General features: G+C 37.8%; 1 protein-coding gene across 1 annotated transcript in view; it reads left to right on the forward strand.

Annotated features, from left to right (window-relative positions):
- Positions 1-25,239, forward strand: part of LOC107568473 (structural maintenance of chromosomes protein 1A-like) — a 62,259-nt gene that overhangs the window by 31,052 nt on the left and 5,968 nt on the right. Inside the window, exons 10-22 of the mRNA XM_016254443.1 lie at positions 1,898-2,005; positions 2,087-2,272; positions 2,352-2,531; positions 15,565-15,711; positions 15,807-15,944; positions 16,957-17,073; positions 17,165-17,271; positions 17,546-17,687; positions 17,785-17,930; positions 18,232-18,385; positions 19,731-19,844; positions 19,951-20,107; positions 21,472-21,626. Of these exons, the coding sequence (XP_016109929.1) occupies positions 1,898-2,005; positions 2,087-2,272; positions 2,352-2,531; positions 15,565-15,711; positions 15,807-15,944; positions 16,957-17,073; positions 17,165-17,271; positions 17,546-17,687; positions 17,785-17,930; positions 18,232-18,385; positions 19,731-19,844; positions 19,951-20,107; positions 21,472-21,626 (1,851 nt within the window). The remainder of the gene's footprint in view (positions 1-1,897; positions 2,006-2,086; positions 2,273-2,351; positions 2,532-15,564; positions 15,712-15,806; positions 15,945-16,956; positions 17,074-17,164; positions 17,272-17,545; positions 17,688-17,784; positions 17,931-18,231; positions 18,386-19,730; positions 19,845-19,950; positions 20,108-21,471; positions 21,627-25,239) is intronic.

Here is a 25,239-nt window from a genome sequence, read left to right on the forward strand (position 1 = left end):
TTAGGGCTGTCAGTCGATTAAAATTTATCTAATTAATCACATGATGTTTCGATTAATCGCAAAATAAATTTGTCTGTGAAAATACCCACAAAAGATTATTTAAATCTATTTTTGTGTTAAATGAGAAAGTATCAAGTAGACATTACAAATTGTAGCTTTAGAAAGAAATATTTTATTTGATTCAACATAAAATTGAATACACAAACATTTAGGCTACGTAACGTAAACTATCGAACATAAAAGAAGATAATTTGAGAAACATCTCAATATTTTTTTGTTCATACAATGAAAGTCATTGGTAGCCAAAACAGCTTTGTTACCAACAGTCTTCAAAATACCTTCTTTTATGTTCCACAAAGGAAGGTTTGAAACACCATGAGGGTGAGTAAATAATGACAGAATTTATTTTTTGGGGTGAACTATCTCTTTAATGTTTTTATTATTTTTATTATGTTTTTTTAATAAAATGGTACTCTAAATAAGAAACAAAATCTGCCAGCAGGTGGTGGTAAATGTCTTCATTCGATTTGTTCAAACAGCCGAATCATTCAGAAATGAAGTAAATGGCTCTCTTTATGAATGGGTCTTTGAATCATTGGTTCACACGATTAGTTTAAAACGCGGATTCATTCAGAAACTAAACACTGCTCTGTTGCTCGGAGACGTGAACATTCTGCTATGGCTTTAAAGGTAATATGTACTCTGCAAAATTGTACAAAAACATAATATTGTGTTTAAAATATAACGCAATATCAACTTCTTATTTACAGAACTGTTGTGTAAAATCATATTTAAACTCGTGGTATTCGGACATAACACTCAGATATTGCTCTCGCTGCTGGAGTGCAAGTTTTGTGAAAAGGTTTTTGCCCCCTTCCTGTTTTTTTTATTTTTTGCATATTTGTCACACTTAAAAGATTCAGATCATCAAACAAATTTTAATATTACACAAAGATAATGCAAGTAAATACAAAATGCAGTTTTTAAATGATGTTTTCATTTATTAAGGGAAAAAAGCTGTCCAAACCTACGTGGCCCTACGTGAAAAATTAATTGCCCCCTCCTGTTAAATCATGAAACAACTGCAATTAAGCACATTATTTTAGAAAGCTTAGTTAAATTTCACTAGCCACACCCAGGCCTGATTACTGCCAGACCTGTTGAATCAAGAAATCACTTAAATAGAACCTGTCTGACAAAGTGAAGCATGCTTAAAGAGCAACACATTGTTATCGCAAACACTTGATTGCAGTTGTTGCTGCAAAGCGTGGCACAACCAGTTATTAGATTTAGGGGGCAATTACTTTTTCACGTAGGGCCAGGCAGATTTGGACAGCTTTTTTCCCTTAATAAAAGAAATCGTAATTTAAAAACTGCATTTTGCATTTACTTGCATTATCTTTGTGTAATATTAAAATTTGTTTGATGATCTGAATCTTTTAAGTGTGACAAATATGCAAAAAATTAAAAACACAGGAAGGGGGCAAAAACCTTTTCACACCACTGTATATATTGCACTTCATAGTTCATTCAAATGAAGAGTTTTTGTGGGGGAGGCTTTATATGAATGTATCTCTGAAAGGAACCGATTGTCTTCTGAAAAGTTTTGAAAGCATTTTCTCTTCATCCTAACTTTTCTATAATTCTGAATTCTATAATTTTCTATAATTGTTTTTTGTTTTTTTTAGAAACCTGAATAATCTCTTAACCTAATTGATAGTCTCTGGAGTGTCCACAACCATGCCAAGAATGACACTTTTGATGAGATGTGCATTAATCGCTCTGTAACTGATGGAAAATGTAACGGGTGCAGAAAAGCTTTTAAAGGAAAGAATGAAAGGTTATTCAATGGGAAAAAAGACATAATTTGCTCAACTCTATGATATATTTCTTGCAGGTGATGGAGCAGCTGGGTGATGCTCGTATCGACAGACAGGAGAACAGCAGACAACAGCGTAAGGCTGAGATTCTGGAGAGTATCAAGAGGCTGTATCCTGGATCAGTGGTGAGAAGCGACTTCACAGTGTCATTGCATATATGCGTCTTATATAGCTGTATGCTAACATATGGTCATCTAATTTTCCAGTACGGGAGACTGATTGACCTGTGCCAGCCCACACAGAAGAAATTTCAGATTGCTGTTACTAAAGTTCTGGGCAAAAACATGGACGCCATCATTGTGGACTCTGAGAAGACGGGTCGTGACTGTATCCAGTACATAAAAGAGCAGCGTGGGGAACCCGAGACCTTCCTGCCCCTAGACTACCTGGAGGTGCTGTCACTGGATTTTTATTTAGCTGAATGTGTTGTGCTTGAGCAAGTTGGCTCATGTATTATAATGTCCTCAACAGGTCAAGCCCACAGATGAGAAACTGCGTGAGCTGCGTGGTGCTAAATTGGTGATTGATGTAATTCGCTATGAGCCACCACACATTAAGAAAGCCCTGCAGTACGCCTGTGGAAATGCCCTGGTCTGTGAAAATGTGGAGGATGCTCGCAGGATCGCCTTTGGAGGACCATACAGACACAAGGTACAAAGGGAAAAAAAATCACGTCACAAAAAATCCAGCTATTGGATAGGTTTTGAGTGTATTGTGCATTAGGTTGTTGGTGACTGGACTAGGGGTCGACCGATTATCAGCGCCGATATTAAGCATTTTTATGATTATCGGCCAATAAAATAACTAAATTTTGAAACGTGCTATTTGGCTCTGATGCAGCCTGTCTGAACTCACCACTCTGTGGCCTAAAGCAGTCTCTGCCCACCGCCCATCTGATTTGTTGGGAGTCACGAGTCAGACTAATCAAAGCGGAATTCACTCTCACTCCGAAAGCGCTTGCTAACTGGAGCTGCTTCAGTGATCACGCATCAGTAGTCTCTCAAAGGTAAGGCAGCAACAGACGTTGCTTAAGTTGCAATAAATCACAATCCACTAACGTTACACTGAAGTTGCGAAACACCTCAATATTATCTATGATTTCCGCGATGTGGAAAACGCAGATGGAATTGCGGAATCCAGTCATATAAATGGAATTTACTGTATGACGTGGAATGTCACGGAATTTGTCCAAGTTTGGATGAATTAATCAAAAGTAGGTCAGTACACTTAAATAGTCGCAATATGGACTAGTATCTGTAAATATTAAGCCGCAAAAATACTATTTAAATATGAATCCAGCATGTTCTGCGTGTCTCTGTGTATGTAAATGGCACAGACGCGCGGTGTTGTTTTCTACACATACAAAGTGTGTGATCTTATCACTACATGAGGACATAAATACATGAACAACATCTCCAGAACTGCTCTGACTCCCTCTACGAGTCACTTCATGAGCATTTGACAGTTTCATTGGAGTAAAACTATCTTCATATAATTTACATAGACCTACAGAAACAAGTTCCTCATGGCAACCCTTCAAAATATAAGTTCGGGTTAACTTAAAGAAATGATCAGAAATATATTACTGTGGTGCAGTATGATGTACATACTACTCAGGGATAAAAGTTTTCCGTCGCTACTACGGATTTCTGTCAATTGGAAAAAATTAGGGGAAAATAAACATGTAGCACGTTGTTGTTGTTCTGCCGGCACACCAAAAATCCTCCCCGCCACGGCTGCAACTTCTCACTGACAACATAATGCTGCTCGCATCATTCACAGTCGGGTTATTAGCAGAGAACACAGAGCAGGTCTTGAATTTCAGGCGTGGGATTGCGGCTATTAATAATAATTCTACTCATTCCCGCATGTTCCGCTCTTATAACGCGATGACAGATGACGGAACTTATCATTTGCACGTGCTTTTGAGTCTTGAGTGACAGATGAGTGACAGATTTTAATAATTGTTGGAGTTTGCAAATGTGATATTGATTTAATACAACAGTTCAATAAACAAGTACTGCCTGATTTTGCTCTTTCATCAACGAAAATAGTTCCAAATAAAGTAACAGCTCAGCCACTGCGCATCTCTAAACGCAAACACAGCAGTTTCATTCATGAATGAAAGTGCATTTTTGAATGAATCTAGTGAGTCAGTGATTCATGATTACCCATTCATAAAGACAGTCACTTGCTTCACTCCTGAATGAATCAGCCGTTCAAACGAATCAATTGAATGAATGATTCAGTGATAAAATCAGGGATTTGCCGCCACCTGCTGGTGGTTTCAGTTTAATTTTTAGGTATAATTGCAGTTATTTAAATAATTTAATATTTCTGTATTCAAAATTTTATATTTAAAACATTAATCTCCACATGAATTTATGAATTTCATTGCACTCATGCGACCTCTGAGCCTCATTGAATGTACAAGCCACTTTTGTGTTCTTCTGTGCCACCTCTGTAGTATGTAGCGACTCAGCTCATGGGAAATATGAATTATAAATTAATTTTTCATTAATACTAATTTTTCATGATTGGTAACTTATTTGTCTTATTCTACTTCTTATTATATTGTTTTAAATAGACATTTTAAAAAGCTTATAGACATACATGTTTGAATTTGACATAAAAATTATGCCATTGCAAAGGTAAAAAGAAAATGCCCCTGTAAATCACTTCACCTCATATTAGGAAGGCTAATTTTTGGTCAGAATATTTGATTATTGATCAAAAGGTGCTCCTTAATTCTTTTAATTAGGAGGGCAAGTGCTCTACTACTCTTAAACTGGGTGTGTGACAGGTATGGCTGTGGAAGGGTTTGGACGAGGAAAAATTTTCAGTCAGAATATATATATTTTTTTGCTTTAACCCCTGACTACTCTACTACAACAATTATTACAACTTTTGTTTAAAAGAATAATCACACAATACACTATTTCTTCCATGTTTTAATTTTAATGGTAAACCCTTTGTTTGGCAAAAAATAAAGAGTTTAACTCTTTAAAATAAAGAGTTTACTGTGGGAGTACTACACTCAACCAACACCAGGGAAGGCAGTTTTTGTCAGAGCCCTTGTTATTCTTAATTTTGACATTAATTTTCATTTTTGCACCAGACATATATGTTGGTTCAAAATGTCGGTTATCGGTCTACTTGATCTGTAATAATCGGTATCGGCATCAGCCTTGAAAAACACATATCGGTCGACCCCTAGACTGGACTACAAGGAGTCCATAGATGTGCCATCCAAGGTCTGTAACACCACAGAGACTACTCCTAAAGGCCTTTCCACACTGAGCGCGATGCGAAAAAGCGAGGCGAATCTCCGACGAGCGTTGCTTACACACAGAGCGCGAAACGATTATTCGCCTTCTGCTAATTCACGCCTGCACGCTAGGTGGCGCCGACCAGCAATGCATTTTTCCTCAGATATGCGTCTCGTATATGAATTTAACATCGTCCGCTGCTCAATGTACAGCATTAAATTAAGATAAAGTTTGGTTCTACTCCAGAAACACAAACTATATATAATGCTTGCAAGAATAGGCTACATCCTAAAATATAATTAGAAGTACAATTAGCATCAAGCTACACTTGAAAGTGTTTGTAATTATTAATGTATTAGTGTTCAGTACACTGATGTCAGACTTACTTAGGATAATAAAGTTTATTGTTAAATTGTTAAATTCCCTTCCTCCATTACGTATCTCCGTCACGTCATTACAAGTGTTTGATCACCACATTTGAGTGATCATTGCAAAAAATGTGTTTGTGTATATATATTTGGTTTATGTATATACTGTATTTTATATATAGTACCAGTCAAATGTGTGGACATAAGAATGGGAAAATTCACCTTAAACTTTTGACTGGTACTGTACTATAATATACACAAAGAATATCGGCCGATATATCGATATCTGCCATTTTAATGCCCTAATATTGGCATCGGCCCCAAAAAACCCATATCGGTCGGGCTCTACATATCATGAAAATCAGACTTTTCCAGGTTTTAAGTGCTATAATCAGGTCCTCTGTGCATCTACCAACCAATGAATCATGAAAAAGATTAACCCAATAACCAGGGCTTGGTATCGTTCAAAAATTTTCGATACCGTTACCTTGACTTCGATACCGGTTCCTGAATGATACTTTTTTCGATACCAATTTTGTGAAATCAATTTGAACAAGATTACATTATCTAAAAAAAAAAACCTTTGGTTTTATTTTTCAGATTGTTGATGTTTATACAAACTCAAAGACTCATCTCCTGAGCCACTGCACAAAGGAACAAAATGTAACCAACACAATAAATCAGTGCAAATAGTTTTAATAAAGCTCAGATAGTCTTCAGTTTACACATCTGTTAGGTTACATTTAAACTAGTGCGTGTTTGTTTTAAAACGCATCGCTCAGATGTCAGAATCATGATTTCTATTTATTTTCCACTGATTTACTGATGAGCATTAGCAGCTTCCAGCGCTGTCTGCCTGTGTTCTCTCTTCCACGATCGCTGCTCTGACACAGAGGTAATAACATATTTAATTTCAGCAACATTACATGGCCAAAACGCACATTAGATGGCAATCGGAAGTTATTACAAACACTCGATGGTGGTTTGAGGTGAGTTTTGAGTAAAAGCGGAATATAAATCTTATTTATTGTCTTATGTAGCATGATGCTACAGTTTGCATGAATGGTCACGTAACACGCGCTTTCGGTCGTGTAGTATGAACGGACTAGTGTTAGGCGATATGGTCATTTTTCAAATCGTCATATCGTCAACCCTTGAGATCGACGATATGGCACATATAAAATATTGCACATATATAGGCCGGTCAGATTACTTGTTAAAGTGCAATGAAATACCTTATCTGCAGACGATGTACGTCTGTTTGTGGTTGGAGACTCCTTCACCGGCTACAGGCTCTAATCCTCATATTAATCCTAATATTATTGTGCATGGGTGGGGCAAGAGAGAGACTCTCTGTACTTGTCATAGCATAACTATTTGGTGTTTTAAACCACGCAGGTGTGCGAGAGTGAGCCTATGGAAGCACCAATAATCTAAATAATATACTTTCAAACATACTGATAAACTAACATGTTAAATATAAAAATACTGTATTTAAAACAGCTAATTCATATATAGTCGGACAAAACTGTCATACCGCGCGTCCTGTGACAAATTTGCCGCATCTGCGTACGGAAGTTATGTCTAAATGTTCTGCAAAATCAGTCAATGGTGAAAATCAATAGTAGATTTCATTTAAAGACCAACAGTTTAACACTAAATATTGGACATAAACGAACACGTTAAAAATAAAGTATTTAAAACAGGTAAGTTCATATATTTGGAGTAAAGTTAAATTGAACGGATACATCAATCATACAGCGCTCCGACCCGCACACCTGAGCCCGACGCACTGCCACAGAAACAAGAATGAGATGCATTCTGACAAGGGTGACATATGCGCCGTTCATATGGGACACTTCCTGGCCAGGATTTTAATATTGCCTAAAACATCCAAAGCAGTTTGACCAATAACATGCAGGTATTGCACATAATCGACCAATCGTAAGAAGGTGAGATCTACAGGGAACGATCAAAGCGATGCAAATATGCACGTGTTTGTCCGTTCGTTTAACTTGAAGCGTCGCTGCGCACCGATCAAAAAAGACACCAAAGTAGGTGCGAGAGCAATTCGAAAGCATAAGGAACTGTCTGCTCTGCTCTCTATAGCTCTCATGAATGTCACACAACGATCAACCTGCACAGTGCAAACAGCCAAAACCTGGATCATTTTAGGCAATATGAAAATCCTGGCCGGGACGTGTCCCGTATGAACGGCGCATATGGCCACCCTAATTCTAACATAACTGTGGCATTAAATTAAGTTAATGAGGGCTTGGTTAAAATATTGCACATATATAGGCCGGTCAGATTACTTGTTAAAGTGCAATGAAATACCTTATCTGCAGACGATGTACGTCTGTTTGTGGTTGGAGACTCCTTCACCGGCTACAGGCTCTAATCCTCATTTGCGCGCACACGTGTGTGAAAGATCTGTAGATCTGTAGCAGGGCAATTTGATAGCCGAATTATAATAGGCCGCCTAATAAAAATAATAATAATTATTATTATTATTTAATACATTAATAGGTATATGTAGCCTTACATCTAAGCATTCACACTACAGCCTCATGTGTGCGCCACATCTCTGAGTGTAACCGGTGTAAACTAGTAGGTGTGTTCGACTTGACGCGGACCAACTGTTTAGACCGATTGGTGTATTACAGTACCACGAGAGCTATAGAGAGCAGACGGCTCCGTGCGGTATCGAAATTTGGTACCGAACGACGAGACGTTTTTCGATACTCGATGGTATCAAGGCAATTCGGTCGGTGCCTAAAAAGTATCGAACTCGATACGCAGCCCTACCAGTAACTGTTTTGGTAAGCCTTTTTCTGCAAGCATCTGAATGAGTGCGTCTGATTTCGCTCCCCTAGTGACGTTGCAAAGGGATCTGATTTATAATATTGCCACCCCTTAATCTGTAAGTTTCCACCCACGGCGTCATCATTTTGATTTAGCAAGCGACAACGGTGTACCAGCTCTAATGCCATGGCGAAAGTTTGAGCAAAACATGCGGTCCCACATTATATTAATTGGCCCTAATACCTGTGTACTTTGCATAGTAACTAGATGTGTACGCAGTATGTAACCACAGTGTAAGTACACATTGGTACATAGTATCTAGAGCTGTAATATTTCTGTAACTACACACATGTAACAACCCTCCGAATGGTTTGTGTAAGTACAAATGTGTAACAGGACATATATAACTACCGATCAAAAAAGACACCAAAGTAGGTGCGAGAGCAATTCGAAAGCATAAGGAACTGTCTGCTCTGCTCTCTATAGCTCTCATGAATGTCACACAACGATCAACCTGCACAGTGCAAACAGCCAAAACCTGGATCATTTTAGGCAATATGAAAATCCTGGCCGGGACGTGTCCCGTATGAACGGCGCATATGGCCACCCTAATTCTAACATAACTGTGGCATTAAATTAAGTTAATGAGGGCTTGGTTAAAATATTGCACATATATAGGCCGGTCAGATTACTTGTTAAAGTGCAATGAAATACCTTATCTGCAGACGATGTACGTCTGTTTGTGGTTACCCTCTACATTGCGAGTAAATCAGTCGCATATGCGACTAAATCTTCACTCTGGGCGACTAAATGATGTCTCGATGTACGTCTGTTTGTGGTTGGAGACTCCTTCACCGGCTACAGGCTCTAATCCTCATTTGCGCGCACACGTGTGTGAAAGATCTGTAGATCTGTAGCAGGGCAATTTGATAGCCGAATTATAATAGGCCGCCTAATAAAAATAATAATAATTATTATTATTATTTAATACATTAATAGGGATATGTAGCCTTACATCTAAGCATTCACACTACAGCCTCATGTGTGCGCCACATCTCTGAGTGTAACCGGTGTAAACTAGTAGGTGTGTTCGACTTGACGCGGACCAACTGTTTAGACCGATTGGTGTATTACAGTACCACGAGAGCTATAGAGAGCAGACGGCTCCGTGCGGTATCGAAATTTGGTACCGAACGACGAGACGTTTTTCGATACTCGATGGTATCAAGGCAATTCGGTCGGTGCCTAAAAAGTATCGAACTCGATACGCAGCCCTACCAGTAACTGTTTTGGTAAGCCTTTTTCTGCAAGCATCTGAATGAGTGCGTCTGATTTCGCTCCCCTAGTGACGTTGCAAAGGGATCTGATTTATAATATTGCCACCCCTTAATCTGTAAGTTTCCACCCACGGCGTCATCATTTTGATTTAGCAAGCGACAACGGTGTACCAGCTCTAATGCCATGGCGAAAGTTTGAGCAAAACATGCGGTCCCACATTATATTAATTGGCCCTAATACCTGTGTACTTTGCATAGTAACTAGATGTGTACGCAGTATGTAACCACAGTGTAAGTACACATTGGTACATAGTATCTAGAGCTGTAATATTTCTGTAACTACACACATGTAACAACTCTCTGAATGGTTTGTGTAAGTACAAATGTGTAACAGGACATATATAACTAAATTTTTTAACAACAATATGTATAAGAGTAATTGGAACAATTTGATCCAGGGGGTGGAGATGGGTAGGTTTAGGGATATGTAAAGTGAGAGGAGTTGGATCTCAAGTTGGTGCACCACTGTAATACCAGTGTACTTACAACCCTCTACATTGCGAGTAAATCAGTCGCATATGCGACTAAATCTTCACTCTGGGCGACTAAATGATGTCTAATATTAGCCAATTGCTAATAAATTCTTAGATTTTACTCGCCAGTGTGAGTTGGAGGCTAAGTATAAGTTTAGCTCAGATATATATATTTTCACTCGCCGAACACTCTCTGACTGAGCGCATCATATGCTGTGTTCAAGTCCTCCTGGGACGTTCGTACTTATGAGTTGACAAGTCGTAATAACGACGTCAAGTCACTTTGCTCGGAACAATATGGCGATTTTACTTTTTTTCCATAAAATTCAACGATTTTTTTAACTTTCCATCTTCAAAATGATGAATAAAGAATGTGCGTCATTGTGTTTTTGCTTTTTTTGCAATTTATGAAGGTGGTACTTATGAGTTGACAAGTCGTAATAACGACGTCAGGTGCGTTCAAGTCACTTTGCTCGGAACAATATGGCGATTTTACTTTTTTTCCATAAAATTCAACGATTTTTTTAACTTTCCATCTTCAAAATGATGAATAAAGAATGTGCGTCATTGTGTTTTTGCTTTTTTTGCAATTTATGAAGGTGATGTAAACTGAATCATTATATGTTCTTTGGTAATTATACAATAATATAATATTTTGTATATGTAACATATAGTTTTATTTTACATTACAAAAATGTATCATTTTATTAATTTCAATAAATTTACCATCAATACAGATGCTGCATATCTAGTCTTTGGATGCGTCCGTTGCATCCAACACGTTTTCTCACTTCCCAAACTCGGAAACTCAGGGCTTAAAGAAAAGTTCGAGTTTCCCACTCGTAATAACGACTTTGTGGTGGCGTTCATGTGCGTTCAACTTGTAAATACGATCTATCCGACATAACTTGAACGCACCAAAAGTTTCACTCTCCGCCAAGCGATCTGTGCTGTTTTTCAGTTCATCTTGAATGGATGTGCAACGCACCTGTATTTAACGTACCGTAAACTCTAGTATAAAGGCGCACGACTCGCCGTCGCTTTGTTTCACACAAGCAGCGAGAGAGGGAGAGAGAGAATTGACGCGCTACCTATGCGCGCTACATGTAAACGATATTCTTTGTTGTATTTTGCTGTCAAAATAACGGAGTTCCTTTGGAATTCTTCAGCTTTTAAGAACTGCCGCTTTCTCCGGTAGTGGGCGGAGCTAATGCGCAAAACGGCAATCTCATTGGCTGGCGCTCACCTATTATCGTCCCTGTTTTGATTTCAGCAAATCAGTTCGAGCGAATGCACACAACCTGATTAATATTCATGAATCCAGTAGCTCATTAATCCTTGGTGCGTTTTATATTGTTCTTATTAGTAGAATTCGTATCATTATCTAATCAGTATTTTTTAGTTTTCCCCCAATTTTAATTTTTTTTAAAGAAACACTGTATGACCAAAAAAGCAGCACCACCAGTCCGAAGTTCAGTTAAAATGACTAATATGCATTCATACATGGTTATCAAGTTTTAATTCTAATTACTAAAGTTCTTTCATTAAATAATATTGATTATCATATTATAATGCTTGACTGACTGATGTTAAGAGTGTACTATCAGATATTTATAAAACTGTGCCATTTTGCTAACATATATATATTTATCAGTCTGGCGAGTAAACAAAAAAATGTACTACCCAATGGCGATTCAATTGCCAAGGTGTTCGTAGAGGGCTGACTTACATGGTAACCCCTCAGGAACTGTCCACTTAATATGAAGTGTAACATTCTGGACACCAACCACAATTTATAAGTAAAGCCTAACTTACTGGCCGCTGCTGTGTAACAACAGAGTAATTACATGGTAAATCCATTGGAATTGTTTACTTAATATAAAGTGTAACACTTTTTTTACCAAAAAGTGCTGTTAGTCCTGTTACACATTTGTACTTTCATTACCAAAAAGTTTTGTTACCAATGTCCTGTTACACATTTGTATTTACACATACCATTCAGTGGGTTGTTACATATGTGTAGTTACACAAACATTACAACTGTAGATACTAGAGCCCGACCGATATGTTTTTTTTGGGGCCGATACCAATATTAGGGAGTTAAAAAAGGCCATATCAGGATATCAATATATCGGCCGATATTCTTTGTATTTTATTTATATTATAGTACAGTACCAGTCAAAAGTTTGGACACTTTCCCATTCATGTGTCCACACATTTGACTGGTACTATATATAGAATACAGTATATACATAAACAGAATATATATACATAAACACATCTTTTGCAATGATCACTCAAATGTGGTGATCAAACACTTATAATGACGTGACAGAGATATGTAATGGAGGCAGGGCATTTATCAATTTAACAATAAACTTTATTATCCTAAATGAGTGACATCAGTGCACTGAACAGTAAAGTTGAAGTTTATTCAACTTTAATTCAATTCAATTCCATTCAACTTTATTCCGTTGAAGTTTATTTCACTTCGGAACATTCATTCACGGATTTGCGCTACTGTCTTCACACACAGACTAAACTTACTAGAGAAGTGTGACATAATATACCTCTGTAAATAAATACAATTTAAATTCACGTCTCGCGCACTTTAATACCCTTTGAATATAACGTGTATGTTCCCTTGGAACTGGAATCATGGCAGAATTTCAGGGCACTTGCGGTCGAATAAGTCCACGCTTGAATGCTGCTGCCTGAACAAGAGACCTCCTTACTGAAGTGAAAGTGTTGACTGTTGTCACTATCTCGTGAATGCACCGGCGGATCTCCACCAAATTAAGGGGATCCCTTCAGCTCGAGCTGAACGGATCCCCCGAATTTGGTGCAGATTTGCCATGCCGTTACGGAGATATGGCTGTTCAAAGTTTCAATGGTTTTCCATAGACTTAAGCTTGAAAAGCATTTCATCCAGGTCGCCAGTAGCAAACAATGGAGCGCTGTGGACAAACAATGGACAAACTAAGTAATTACACAATTTCAAGCATTTTATCTGCGTTATATGTTCTGTTAAAAAAAAAAATTCATATCGGCGGCATATTCGCCGATACCGATATATCGGCAACAGGCTCATATCGGCAAAACGATATATCGGTGGGGCTCTAGTAGATACTATGTACCAATGTGTACTTACACTGTGGTTACATACTATGTACACATCTAGTTACTATGTAAGTACACAGGTTTTAGGGCCACTTAATATAAAGTGGGACCAAACATGCTAACTTGTTTTTGGCTGCACAGATGAGCACAGAACACTATTTAGAGTCCCAGCCTCAGAGGAGAACACAGCTGTGGATTTATTGATTTATTTACTGTATAGTGCTGCTGCCACACAGATCTAAAATAAACATGCAATTTATTTCCCAGCTGTTTACCTTCACAGACATGACTGACTGTTTTTGTTACTCGTGGGTTTTTAATGTAAACTTGTGTGTGAATGAGAACTTAGTTTAGTACTCACATGCTGTGACAGCCGCTTTCTGTCCGTGTGCTTCGGATGTGTGCTCTCAGAAAACCGTATATCAGAAGTTTAAACTCATAAACATGATAATCAGAACCAAATGGCGCAGCTCTATTCTGGAAAAGGGGGCGGGGAGCAGCAGCTCATTTGCGTTTAAAGAGAAAGGCATGAAAAACAGCGTTTTTCAAAATGATATAATGATCTCTGGAGTATTTTGAGCTGAAATTTCATTCTGGGGACACCAGACACTTATATTACATATTGTAAAAAGGGGCATAATATGTGTCCTTTAAAGGATACATGTTATGCCCCTTTTTACAGTACGTAATATAACGTTTTACAATACGCCCCCTTTTCCAGAATAGAGCTGTGCCTGCTAAAAACATCTGATTTGGTTCTGCTTATCATGTTTATCGCGCTGAAATCATGCGTTTTAAACCATATGAGTTTAAACTTCTGATATACGGTTTTCTGAGAGCACACATCCAAAGCACACAGACAGAAAGCAGCTGTCACATCATGTGAGTACTAAACTAAGTTCTCATTCACACACAAGTTTACATTAAAAACCCACGAGTAACAAAAACAGTCAGTCATGTCTGTGAAGGTAAACAGCTGGGAAATAAATTGCATGTTTATTTTAGATCTGTGTGGCAGCAGCACTATACAGTAAATAAATCAATAAATCCACTGCTCTCTTGTCTCCTCTGAGGCTGGGACTCTAAATAGTGTTCTGTGTTTGTCTGTGCAGCCAATGACAGAACAGTTAGCATGTTTTGTTCAAACTTTCACGATGGCATTAGAACTAGTACACCGTTGTTGCTTGCGAAAACACAATAACGACGCCTTGGGTGTAAACTTATAGATTAAGGGGAGGCCGGTAATATTATAATGAGATCCATTTGCCATGTCACCAAGGGAGCGAAATCAGACTCGCTCATTTTTTCAGACGCTTGCAGAAAAAGGCTTACCAAAACAAAGTTACTGGGTTAATCTTTTTCACGTTTCCTTGGTTGATAGATGCATCGGGGACCTGATTATAGCACTTAAAACCTGGAAAAGTCAGATTTTCATGATGTCACCTTTAAACCATCATCGAGTGCTTGTAATAACTTCCGATTGTGATCTATAGTTGATTTTGATTAATAAGCAGACACATGCACTCTTTATATGTTTAATAACGCTACACTGCTAATATGTCATAAACATCCTTTGCTATAAAAATACCATGAGCTGCATAAAAAAACACTTACAGAAAATATATAGTCATAATCATGTCTATTTGCTTTCATATTTCATGTGTAGAAAAAGAGTGAACGTGCTCTGACTCATAACACTTACGCACGTGGAAGAAAACTGGTGGTGCTCTACAGATCACATAATTCAGTGGACAATTAATATAAATGTTATTCTGTATAAAGAACATGTGAGAATAAATCTGTTCTCAAATACCAACTATAACAAGAACTCAGCATCCACTCTCTTTTCTTATCTGAGATACTCTTCTTCTGTGTTTGTTTACACTGGTTTTCGAAACTGCGCCACCACTCTTGCCTTTAGTGCAACAGCAGCTGCTCGCTCCGGTCATGTGATCCTAGCTCAAATCTGATTGGACGGCCTGTGATTTCGCTTTGCGAAACGGAAAAGATTCATGGGACTGGTTCGAAAAAAAAAAAAATTTGCATTTTCGGTGAGCGAATGTTCGCGGTCTGTGTGGAAGCATCCATAGCATCTATCCATCCATCCTATTGTTTTATTCCAGCGTGTCATCGCAATATTCGTTTCGCTTTTTCGTGCACATTGTGGAAAGGCCTTAACACTGTAGAAACCCAAAACATTATTATGATTATTTCTTAGACATTACTTACTTTTGGTGGGAAATGTAAATTTTTTTAATTTGGTATGTATTTGGTAGTTTATTGGTTCTGGATCATGTGGTGTTGTTTTTTAGACTGTGGCTCTAGATGGGACATTATTCCAGAAGTCTGGAGTGATCTCTGGAGGTGCCAGTGATCTGAAGGCCAAAGCTCGGCGCTGGGATGAGAAAGCCGTTGATAAACTGAAAGACAGAAAGGAAAAGCTCACAGACGAGCTCAAAGTAAGTAATTCTGAGTCTGAAGGATGTTTAATGCAATGTGGGCAAGGTGATTTGCCGTTGACTGATTGGATTGAGTGTTTGTGTGTGAATATCAGGAGCAAATGAAGGCAAAGAGAAAGGAGGCAGAGCTGCGTCAGGTGCAGTCACAAGCGCATGGTTTGCAGATGAGACTCAAATATTCTCAGAGTGATCTGGAGCAAACCAAGACCAGACACCTGTCCCTTAACATGCAGGTACCCACCACTTATTCAGCTTGTGTTGTTCCAAACTGCTGCTAGAAAATGCTGTGTATTACTTTTATAAAAAGTGGAAGAAATTAGACACTGATGTTCAATAAAAATAATAATAATAATGAAAAACCAGTCTTTTGTGGTGTAATAGTTTATTTGCCTAATTACAAACTACCGTATTGGCCCGAATATAAGACAACCCCCCTTTTTCCAGATGTACCTTTTGGAAAAAGGATTTTTAAAAAACAAATCTTGTTTTTTCTCAGTAAAACACATTTTGTCTTCAATTATTTTAATATTGCATATTTTTCCTATTTTAATTTTTGTTTCGAAAAGTATGGTAAAAACTGGTAAAATGTACCAACAATCACATTTAAAAAATATACACTTTTTGATATACCATTAAAAAAACAAAACAAAAAAAAAACAGGTAGCCCATCTGAATTAGGACATTTAGGCTATCCATCTAATAGTAGCCTACCAAAATCTTGTTAACAGTAGAAGATAAATCTTACTGTAGTCTTCAAATCTGGGTACTGTCTTACGTTTTAAAATCACAAAGGGAGTTTAGTCCCATCAGGCTAACGTGACAGTCACGACTCATGCAGCTGTAAGGTTTTTACAACACGCATTACATTACGTATTTCATGGCACACTCGTTTTATGCGTATTTGGCGCCACCTATTGTTGTGAGTGTATTATTGACATGTCAAAGTCTAGACCCTGAATATAAGACGACCGTGTTTCAGATGTATTTCCAAGAAAAACAACATCGTCTTATATTCGGGTCAATACGGTATTTACGGTTGTGAAGCTGCATTGCCACTTAACACATTAATATTAACTGGTGTTTGGTCACAGGTGTGTATTTTAACAGCATTTTCTAGCAGCTTTGAATGTGGCCCATCCAGTCGAAAACTGGAGTCAGAACTATTCTGCTTGTTTTCTATTCTCATCAGAAGTGACTTACTACAGTAGAGATATTTGTCACATTTTCTTATTGGGGTGATTTCAGGAAAAGTCAAAGTTGGAGAGTGAACTTGCCAACTTCGCGCCACGCATTAATGACATTAAGAGAATCATCCAGTCACGAGAGAGAGAGATGAAAGACCTGAAAGACCGCATGAACTTGGTAGGACACAGCACAGTTATCTAAAAACAACTTTCCCATGGTTCATTTATCACCTGTTTTCAGTCTTGTTGGTGTTTGTCTTTCATTCCAGGTGGAGGATGAGGTGTTTGTAGAGTTCTGTAAAGAGATAGGAGTTCGTAACATTCGTGAATTTGAAGAAGAGAAAGTAAAGAGACAGAATGAGATTGCAAAGAAACGGTGAGATCATCTAAAAAATCATTGATCTTTTGAAAAGTTATTTTTTGTGCATTCCAAAAATATATGTTTTGTACATTTTCCACCCAAATTCCCATCACTATAATGCAGCTGAATGTTTTATTTTATTTATTTTTTAAATAATTAGAATTTTATTTTTTTTTTTACATCTACATCAGTTAGAATTTGTGTGCAGTACTTAACAGTTGTAGTTCTCCCTCAGATGCAAATAGTTGCTGTAACTGATGATTAATCCTTTCCTCAAACTCTCTGGTAGCCTGGAGTTTGAGACACAGAAGACACGTCTGGCTATCCAGCTGGACTATGAGAAGAACCAGCTGAAGGAAGACAAGGAGAAGGTGATCATGTGGGAACAGACGGTCAAGAAAGATGAGAATGAGATAGAGAGACTCAAGAAGGTAGAGAACATTCAGATACTCGCATAATGATACTCCTTTGAGCCTGGAAATTATGTTTGATCTCATTGAATCTAATTAATTTAATATTTCCCAACAGGAAGAGCAAAGGAACATGAAGATCATTGATGAAACCATGGCACAGCTGCAGGATCTGAAAAACCAGCACCTGGCCAAGAAATCTGAGGTTAATGATAAAAATCATGAAATGGAGGAGATCCGCAAGAAACTGGGGGGTGCCAACAAGTGAGCCCTTGCACTGTTTTATTCTAGACATGCATAGATGATCCATTAAGCATGTTTTATTAGATTGTGCTGGTTTTAACTCATTGAGAATTTTTTTTGTTTGATTAACTCTTTTGAAGAGATTTTTAACAGAGTTAAGCCAAATACAGTTTTGGATATAATTCAGCCATAATATTTCTCGCCATGAAAATAGCCACAGAAGCTGGAATGGCGTTAAACACAAAGAAACAAACAAACATGCATGGATGTTTTCAAGAAAATGGGTATGATGATGTTAGGAAAAATGTTTGTGTTTGTCTAGGGAGTTGACACAGCTGCAGAAGGAGGTGACGGCCATTGAGACCAAGCTGGAGCAAAAACGCAGTGACAGACACAATCTTCTGCAGGCTTGTAAGATGCAGGACATCAGACTTCCCCTCCGATCCGGAACTATGGATGACATCAGCCAGGAAGAGGTGTGTGCCAGGCTAATCCATGACAAAATAAACTAAAAAAATATGAAAAATTATGAATTACCAATCAGAAGTTTGGACACTTGATCAATCAATTTGGGTTTTTATAATCTTAAAATAATTTTGATCTAGAAGGGTATGCTTGAAATTAGTTGTGTAGATACTCTGTGTGATTTATCTAAAAAGTGAACTTTAAGCAATACCGTTTGCCTTATGTGGAGTAGATTAAAAAGTGAATAAATGTCCAGAATTAATTGGAACTTCATTACTGTTTGAAAATATAACCCAGACAAAAAATCTCAAATATAAAAATGTCAAAAAATGTTTTTTCCCCGTACATAATTCTCATTCTTGTAATGTTCTACATTTGACAGTTTTCATTACATAAAACTATTTTAAAATAAAGCTTCCTTCTACAAAGTGTGAAATAATCCTGTTAAAGAACAAGTAGGTGTATTGAAGGCACAATATGTAAGATTTTTTTATTAAAATATCCAAAAATCACTAGAACAGTGTTAGATACACTACTGCTCAAAAGTTCGGGATCATTAAGACTTGTAATGTTTTAAAGAAGTCTCTTATGCTCATCAAGGCTGCATTTATTTAATCAAAAATACAGAAAAAAACAGTAATCTTGCAAAATGTTATAACAATATAAAATAATGGTTTCTATTTTGATATAATTTATTTCTGTGATGCAAAGCTGAATTTCCATCAGCCATTACTCCAGTCTTCAGTGTCACATGATCCTTCAGAAATCATTCACGACCTGGCTCGTCCCTGTGCGTCACCTGCCAGTGACGTCATAACCCCTCGATTTCAGTTTTGTAGAAAACATGGAAACACCAAAGACGCTTTAATATGTTATGCGTTTTAATAGACTGGTGACGACCGCACAGAGTAGCATTATAACAGAACTTTCAAACGTATATAGTGTGATAAAACAGTGCTACTTTATCCCACATACGCACGACCGGAAGGAGCAGAAGCGGTCGACTGTGGCATAATAACGCCGTGTGTCACGCTCGTTCAGTGCCTCGTTTCGCTTCGATGGCTTTCAGCCTCACCCTTCTTCATACTACGACGTTAATAAATCTTTAATACATTAGCTCATCCATGAACATGATTTCTGCCCGAGTCCCGTCGGATTGCATTGGCTGTGGGGATGAAGACCACAACTCCCATGATTCCACACGCAAGTCACTGCGTCATCAAACTACGCCTTTGTCTATTTGTTTATTTTGAATATGTGCCCGCTAGTGGCAAAAACGTACGTATTTGCCTTTAAAACTTTTTACTAGTGCATTACATTAGCCCACCTAACATCTTGCTTGTGTTTGTGCTGTAGGGCAGTTCTCAGGCTGAGGAGAGCCTCAGCAGCAGTCAGAAGACATCTAGCACTGTCCTAGCCAAGGAAGCTCTTATCGAGATTGACTACAGCAGCTTGTCAGAGGACCTAAAAGTACATAAGTGCTTGCATCTTTACACTGTCATGATTACATTACTGTTTTTACACCATCATGAGTGTTATGGCGTGTTGAGATTGTGATGTGACTGATGCTTTGCAGGACTCACTGTCAGAGGAGGAGATAAAGGCGGAGATGAACACATTGCATCAGAGACTCAATGAGCAGCAGAGCATCCTGCAGAGGATCAGTGCTCCCAACATGAAAGCCATGGAGAAACTAGAGAGTGTTAGAGACAAATTCCAGGAGACCAGTGACGGTCAGTCATTCCGAGCTTATGCTGTAAAATTAATCAAAATAAAACAAAAATTGCAATTACGTTGATAAAGCACAAAAAGACTGCAATTTAAATACATCTGTTTGTCAGTTCTAAGAATGTAAAAAACAAGGTCTCGCCGACCTTGAAAGAACAAACATAAACACTGGAGAATTTAGAATGCATCTGTTGGAGTTTTGATATTTCTTGTGAGATCTCGTTGCAAAACTTACCTTACATGTCCCCCTCACTTTTCAAAATCCCGTTTGTGTCCCCCCACTTTCAAATTTGTTTGATTTTTTTTTTCACCGCGTCATTGCCACGGAGGAGCAGGACCGAGCAGGACACAGACACGCGCATCCGCGTCCAGCAGCGTTGCCAGGTTTTCACAAGAAAACCCACCCAATCGCTACTCAAAACTAGCCCAATCACGTTGCATTCCAGGGAAGAAGTGTACATAAGTAATGGATACAGTTTTAATATTTTCAAATTAAACACTTTTCTGTTAGGAGCCAAAGTGTGTGTTTGTTTAGATATTACAAAATAGTGATTTAACACACAAAGTTCATAAAAGCGTTTTGCTTTTTCTATTCTAAACACCTGCGGTTTGGTGGATGTGTCTCTGACAAATGTCCTGTGCAACACACAATCACACACAAAACATTAAAGGTGAACATTTTTTACTTTATAAAATGATTCTCTCAAGTCTTGGCGATCGGCGCCTATTAAACAGTAAAGAAAGTAAGACATCTCTGTCTTGTACATAGTTTAGTAGCCTACTATTCTTTTTGGCAGAATTGATCATTATAATCAACTTAATTATTTCCTGGATTTTGTATCACCATAGTCCCTAAATATATGTAAATGCAGGAAATGTGATTCAAATCAAAAGCATTTTCCCCCATTTTGTGACCCCCCCCCCCACTTCTCAAATAAAGTTACACCCTTGATGGTAGCATATCTACTGTTAGCCTGTCACCAGCATTGGATGTGATATTGTCTCCCCTCCCACAACATAAATACTTATGAAAAGATTTCTATAAAATCTTTTAGATTTAAAATCTTTCCTTCAGTATGTGTGGACTTGATGCACTAAAGGGTTAGTTCACAAAATAATTAAAACGATGTCCTTTACTTACCCTCATGTCATTCCAAAGACTTTCATTAATCTTCATAACACAAATTAAGATATTTTCAATTAAACCTGATTTAGAATGGGTGAGTAAATGATGGCACAGCTTTAATTTTTGGGTATCCCTTTAAAATGTTTAGCCTTGCAGAGTTGGACCGAGTCGCTCCGCTTATCTGTGGTTTGCATCATTCCTAACATGCATTTACTGTCTTTTTTGTATGTTTGAACATCATAGAGTTTGAAGCTGCCAGGAAGAGGGCGAAGAAAGCCAAGCAGGCGTTTGAACAGATAAAGAAGGAGAGATTTGACCGTTTCAACGCCTGCTTTGAGTCTGTGGCCACCAACATTGATGAGATATATAAAGCTCTGTCCCGTAACAGCAGTGCCCAGGTACTTAAACAATGTGACACATCAACAAGCAATCACATCTTTCAAAAGGCAGCTAAGGACACACTTCTTCTGCAAGCACTTAACCACTACACAGCCTTAAACTAATGCCTTTGCACACAAAAAAAGATTATCTTTGAATATATTTGAAAATATTCACCTTTGTTTACTATATGATTCTTATTATATAGTCTACTAAATTATGGATAGCCGCAAACAAAGTTCTCAATTCTAATGGCAGCACCTTACCTGTTAGGACAGGCAGTATGCACAATGAAAATACTTGCCTTGACATTGAGGTGATACATTTTGGAGTTATATTTTTACATGTAAATTATTTGCTTATTATTTGTAAGTTATTTGCTTTGGGGAAAAACATCTCTTGAAGGCAATGATAAGCACAAGCACTCTTGACACAGCAATCTATGGAGTTACTTTTGTGTCTTTTTATGCAATCAAACATAATAGGTTTGAGAGCTAAATTAAAAATTAAAGAAAAAATAGAAATATGCAAATAGAAAGTGTTCTTTTAAGGTAGTTTTTAATACTAACAACAACAATAATAAAGTATTTAAAAAAAAACATGTTTCCACTATTTTAAGGAGCCCTTGTTACAGTGCAATTATACATTTAAGTGCTGAGTAGGGCTGCAACAATTGATTATTTTGATAATTTATTAATCTAACGAATACTAAAACAATTAATCGACTAAACGTTGTTTATTTCACTGATTAATCAGTAGGGGTTGCTCTTGCAATTTGTTGAAATACTGAGTTATACATTCATATCAGGGTTCCCGCGAGTCCTTAAAATGTCTTAAATTTACTTGTATCAAATTTAAGGTCATAAAAAGTCTTAAATTGTACAAGGAAGTCTTAATTATGATTTCAAGAGGTCTTAAATTTGGGTACAGATCAGAATTGCGATACAGCTTAATGTTAAGATTAAACTTCAAAAGGCTATGGTTTTACTAAATAAATATGAGCGCTGCACGTTTCAAAGTCCGGTGCTGCGCTGCTTTGCTTGCTGCCATTACTGGGGAAACCGATCCGAAAGTGCCTCCTGCTGGCAGAGAATGAATGTGCATTTTTAATAAAGCTGTTTTCGTGAGTAGGATATTCCTGCAATACCGGACTTTTTCAGTTTCAGTTTTTTAGTTTCAGGACCGCATTTCTAAGACCCTATAGATTTTTATTTTTTTATTTTTTGTATGTACAGTGCTTATAGAAAGTCTTCATACCCATTCATTTTTATGAGCAACATTTTATGTTGTGTTGTTAAACTGCTTTAAATTACATAAATCTACACCCCACTCACAATAATGACAAGACAAAAACCCCAGATTTATCACAACTTTGCAAATTTATTAAAAAGGAAGCACTGAAAAAAAATGACATTGCACAAGTCTTCATACCCTTAACTCAAAACTTAGTTGAAGCACTTTGTCAACAATTACAGCCTCAGGTCTTTTTGTGTATGATGCAACAAGCTTTGCACATCTGCATTTGGGTTTTTTGACATTCTTCTCTTTAGATCATCTCAAGCTCTGTCAGGTTGGTTGGGGGACCATCGGTGGACAGTCATTTATAGGTTTCTCCAAAGATGTCTGATTGGCTCCAAGTCCCAGCTCTGGCTGGGCCACTCATGGACGTTCATAGAGTCGTCCCCAAGCCACTGCTGCATTGTCTTGGCTGTGTGCGTAGGGTATTTGTCATGTTGGAAGGTGAACTTTCAGCCCAGTCTGAGGTTCTGAGCGCTCTGAACCAGGTTTTCATTAAGGATATCTCTGTATTTAGCTGCATTCAGCTTTCCATCTTTTCTGATCACTTCCCCAGTCCCTGCCGCTGAAAAACACCCCACTGCATGATGCTGCCGCTACCATGCTTCACCGTTGGGATGGTATTATGCAGGTGATAAGCAGTGCTTGGTTTCCCTCAGACATGAACAAGGAATTGAGGTTCATCAGACCAGAGAATCTTTTATTTAGGTGTATTTTTGTAAATTCCAATCAGGGTTTCATGTTTCTTTACTGAGGAGAAGCTTGAGTTTGGTCACTTTGCCATCAAGCCCAGATTGGTGGTGTCACAGTGATGTTTGTCCTTCTGTAAGTTTCTCCCATCTCTATATAAGATCATGGAGCTCAACCAGAGTGACCATCAGTGTCTTGGTCACCTCTCTAACCAAGACACTTCTCTTTCGATTGCTCAGTTTGGCCAGGAGGCTAGATCTAGGAAGAGTCCTGATTGTTTCAAACTTCATCCATTAAAGATTATGGAGGCCAAATGCTCCTGTGAACCTTCAACACGGCAGAATTTTTTGTAGTCTTCCCCATATCTGTCTCAACACCATCCTGTCTCTCAGCTCTGCAGGCCATTCCTTTGATCTCATAGCTTAGTTTTTGTTCTGACATCCATTTCAGCTGTTAAACTTTATTTAGACAGGTGTGTGTGCCTTTCTAAATCATATCCAATCAACTGAATTTGCCACAGGTTAACGCCAGTCGGAGTATAGAAACATCTCAAAGATGATCCAGTGAAACTAGAATGCTCCTGATCTAAATTTCAAGTGTCAAAGCAAAGGGTATGAAGACTTGTGCAGTGTAATTTTTTCAGTGTTTCTCTTTTAATAAATTTGCAAAGTTGTGATAAATCCCGTTTTTTCTTTGTCATTATGGTAAGTATTATATATTATTATAAAAAGAAATGTAAAGCAGTTTGACATAACATAACATGTGAAAAAAATGAAGGGGTATGAAGACTTTCTATAGGCACTATATGTATGTGTAATGGGGCTGACGAGACGTGAGACATGTGGATCCATCTGCAAGAATTTATTCAAGAGACGTGGTATAACAGGCAGGGTCGAACACTGGCAAACAGGTATATGGCGGGCAAAAACACAAGAATAGTCCTAGGGCTAGCGTAGGTCACCGATCGGCAGACAGAATCACGGGGGCGAGACGAGAGGGAGAAATCCAGGAAAACAGGCAAAGATCAGAAAATTATCATAATATAATGCTTGATTGGCTGAAGTTAAGAGTGCACATTCAGTTATTTAAGTAGCTGTTCCATTTTACAAAGATTGGGTGGAATCGTGTGTGTGTGTGTACCTACTTAACCATATTTTGGGGACACATTTGTACCCAAAAGTGAGCAAAGCCTGACAAAATCGGCAAAAACCTCAGTTTGTGGATGTCCTAATTTGTAAAATTGTTCAAATAAAGTAAACAAAGTTTTTTTTTTTTTTTTTTTTTGTAAAAATGCAGAAAGTTTTCTGTGAGGGGTAGGGGTAGGGGTGGGTTTAGGTTAAAAAGTGTATAACTATCTGTATATATAAACAATAGAAGTCTATGTAATGTCCCCATTTGGATAGCTAAGTAAACGTGTGTGTGTGTGTGTGTAAAATATTATATCAGTCTTGGGTGTAAACAAAAAAATGTACTAGCCAATGGCGGTTATATTGCCAAGGTGTTCGTAGAGGGTTGGCGATATAGCAAAAATATGTATCAACGATATGTTTCATATAGTTCGGTATCGATAATTATTGACTTTTTTTAAACCTTTTTTTAAATCGCAGTAGCTGAAAACGGGTCGAACTACCTTATAATGTTCTCAAT

This window comes from Sinocyclocheilus grahami, unplaced genomic scaffold (genome assembly GCF_001515645.1).
Source record: "Sinocyclocheilus grahami isolate Dianchi unplaced genomic scaffold, SAMN03320097.WGS_v1.1 scaffold1248.1, whole genome shotgun sequence".
NCBI lineage: Eukaryota > Metazoa > Chordata > Actinopteri > Cypriniformes > Cyprinidae > Sinocyclocheilus > Sinocyclocheilus grahami.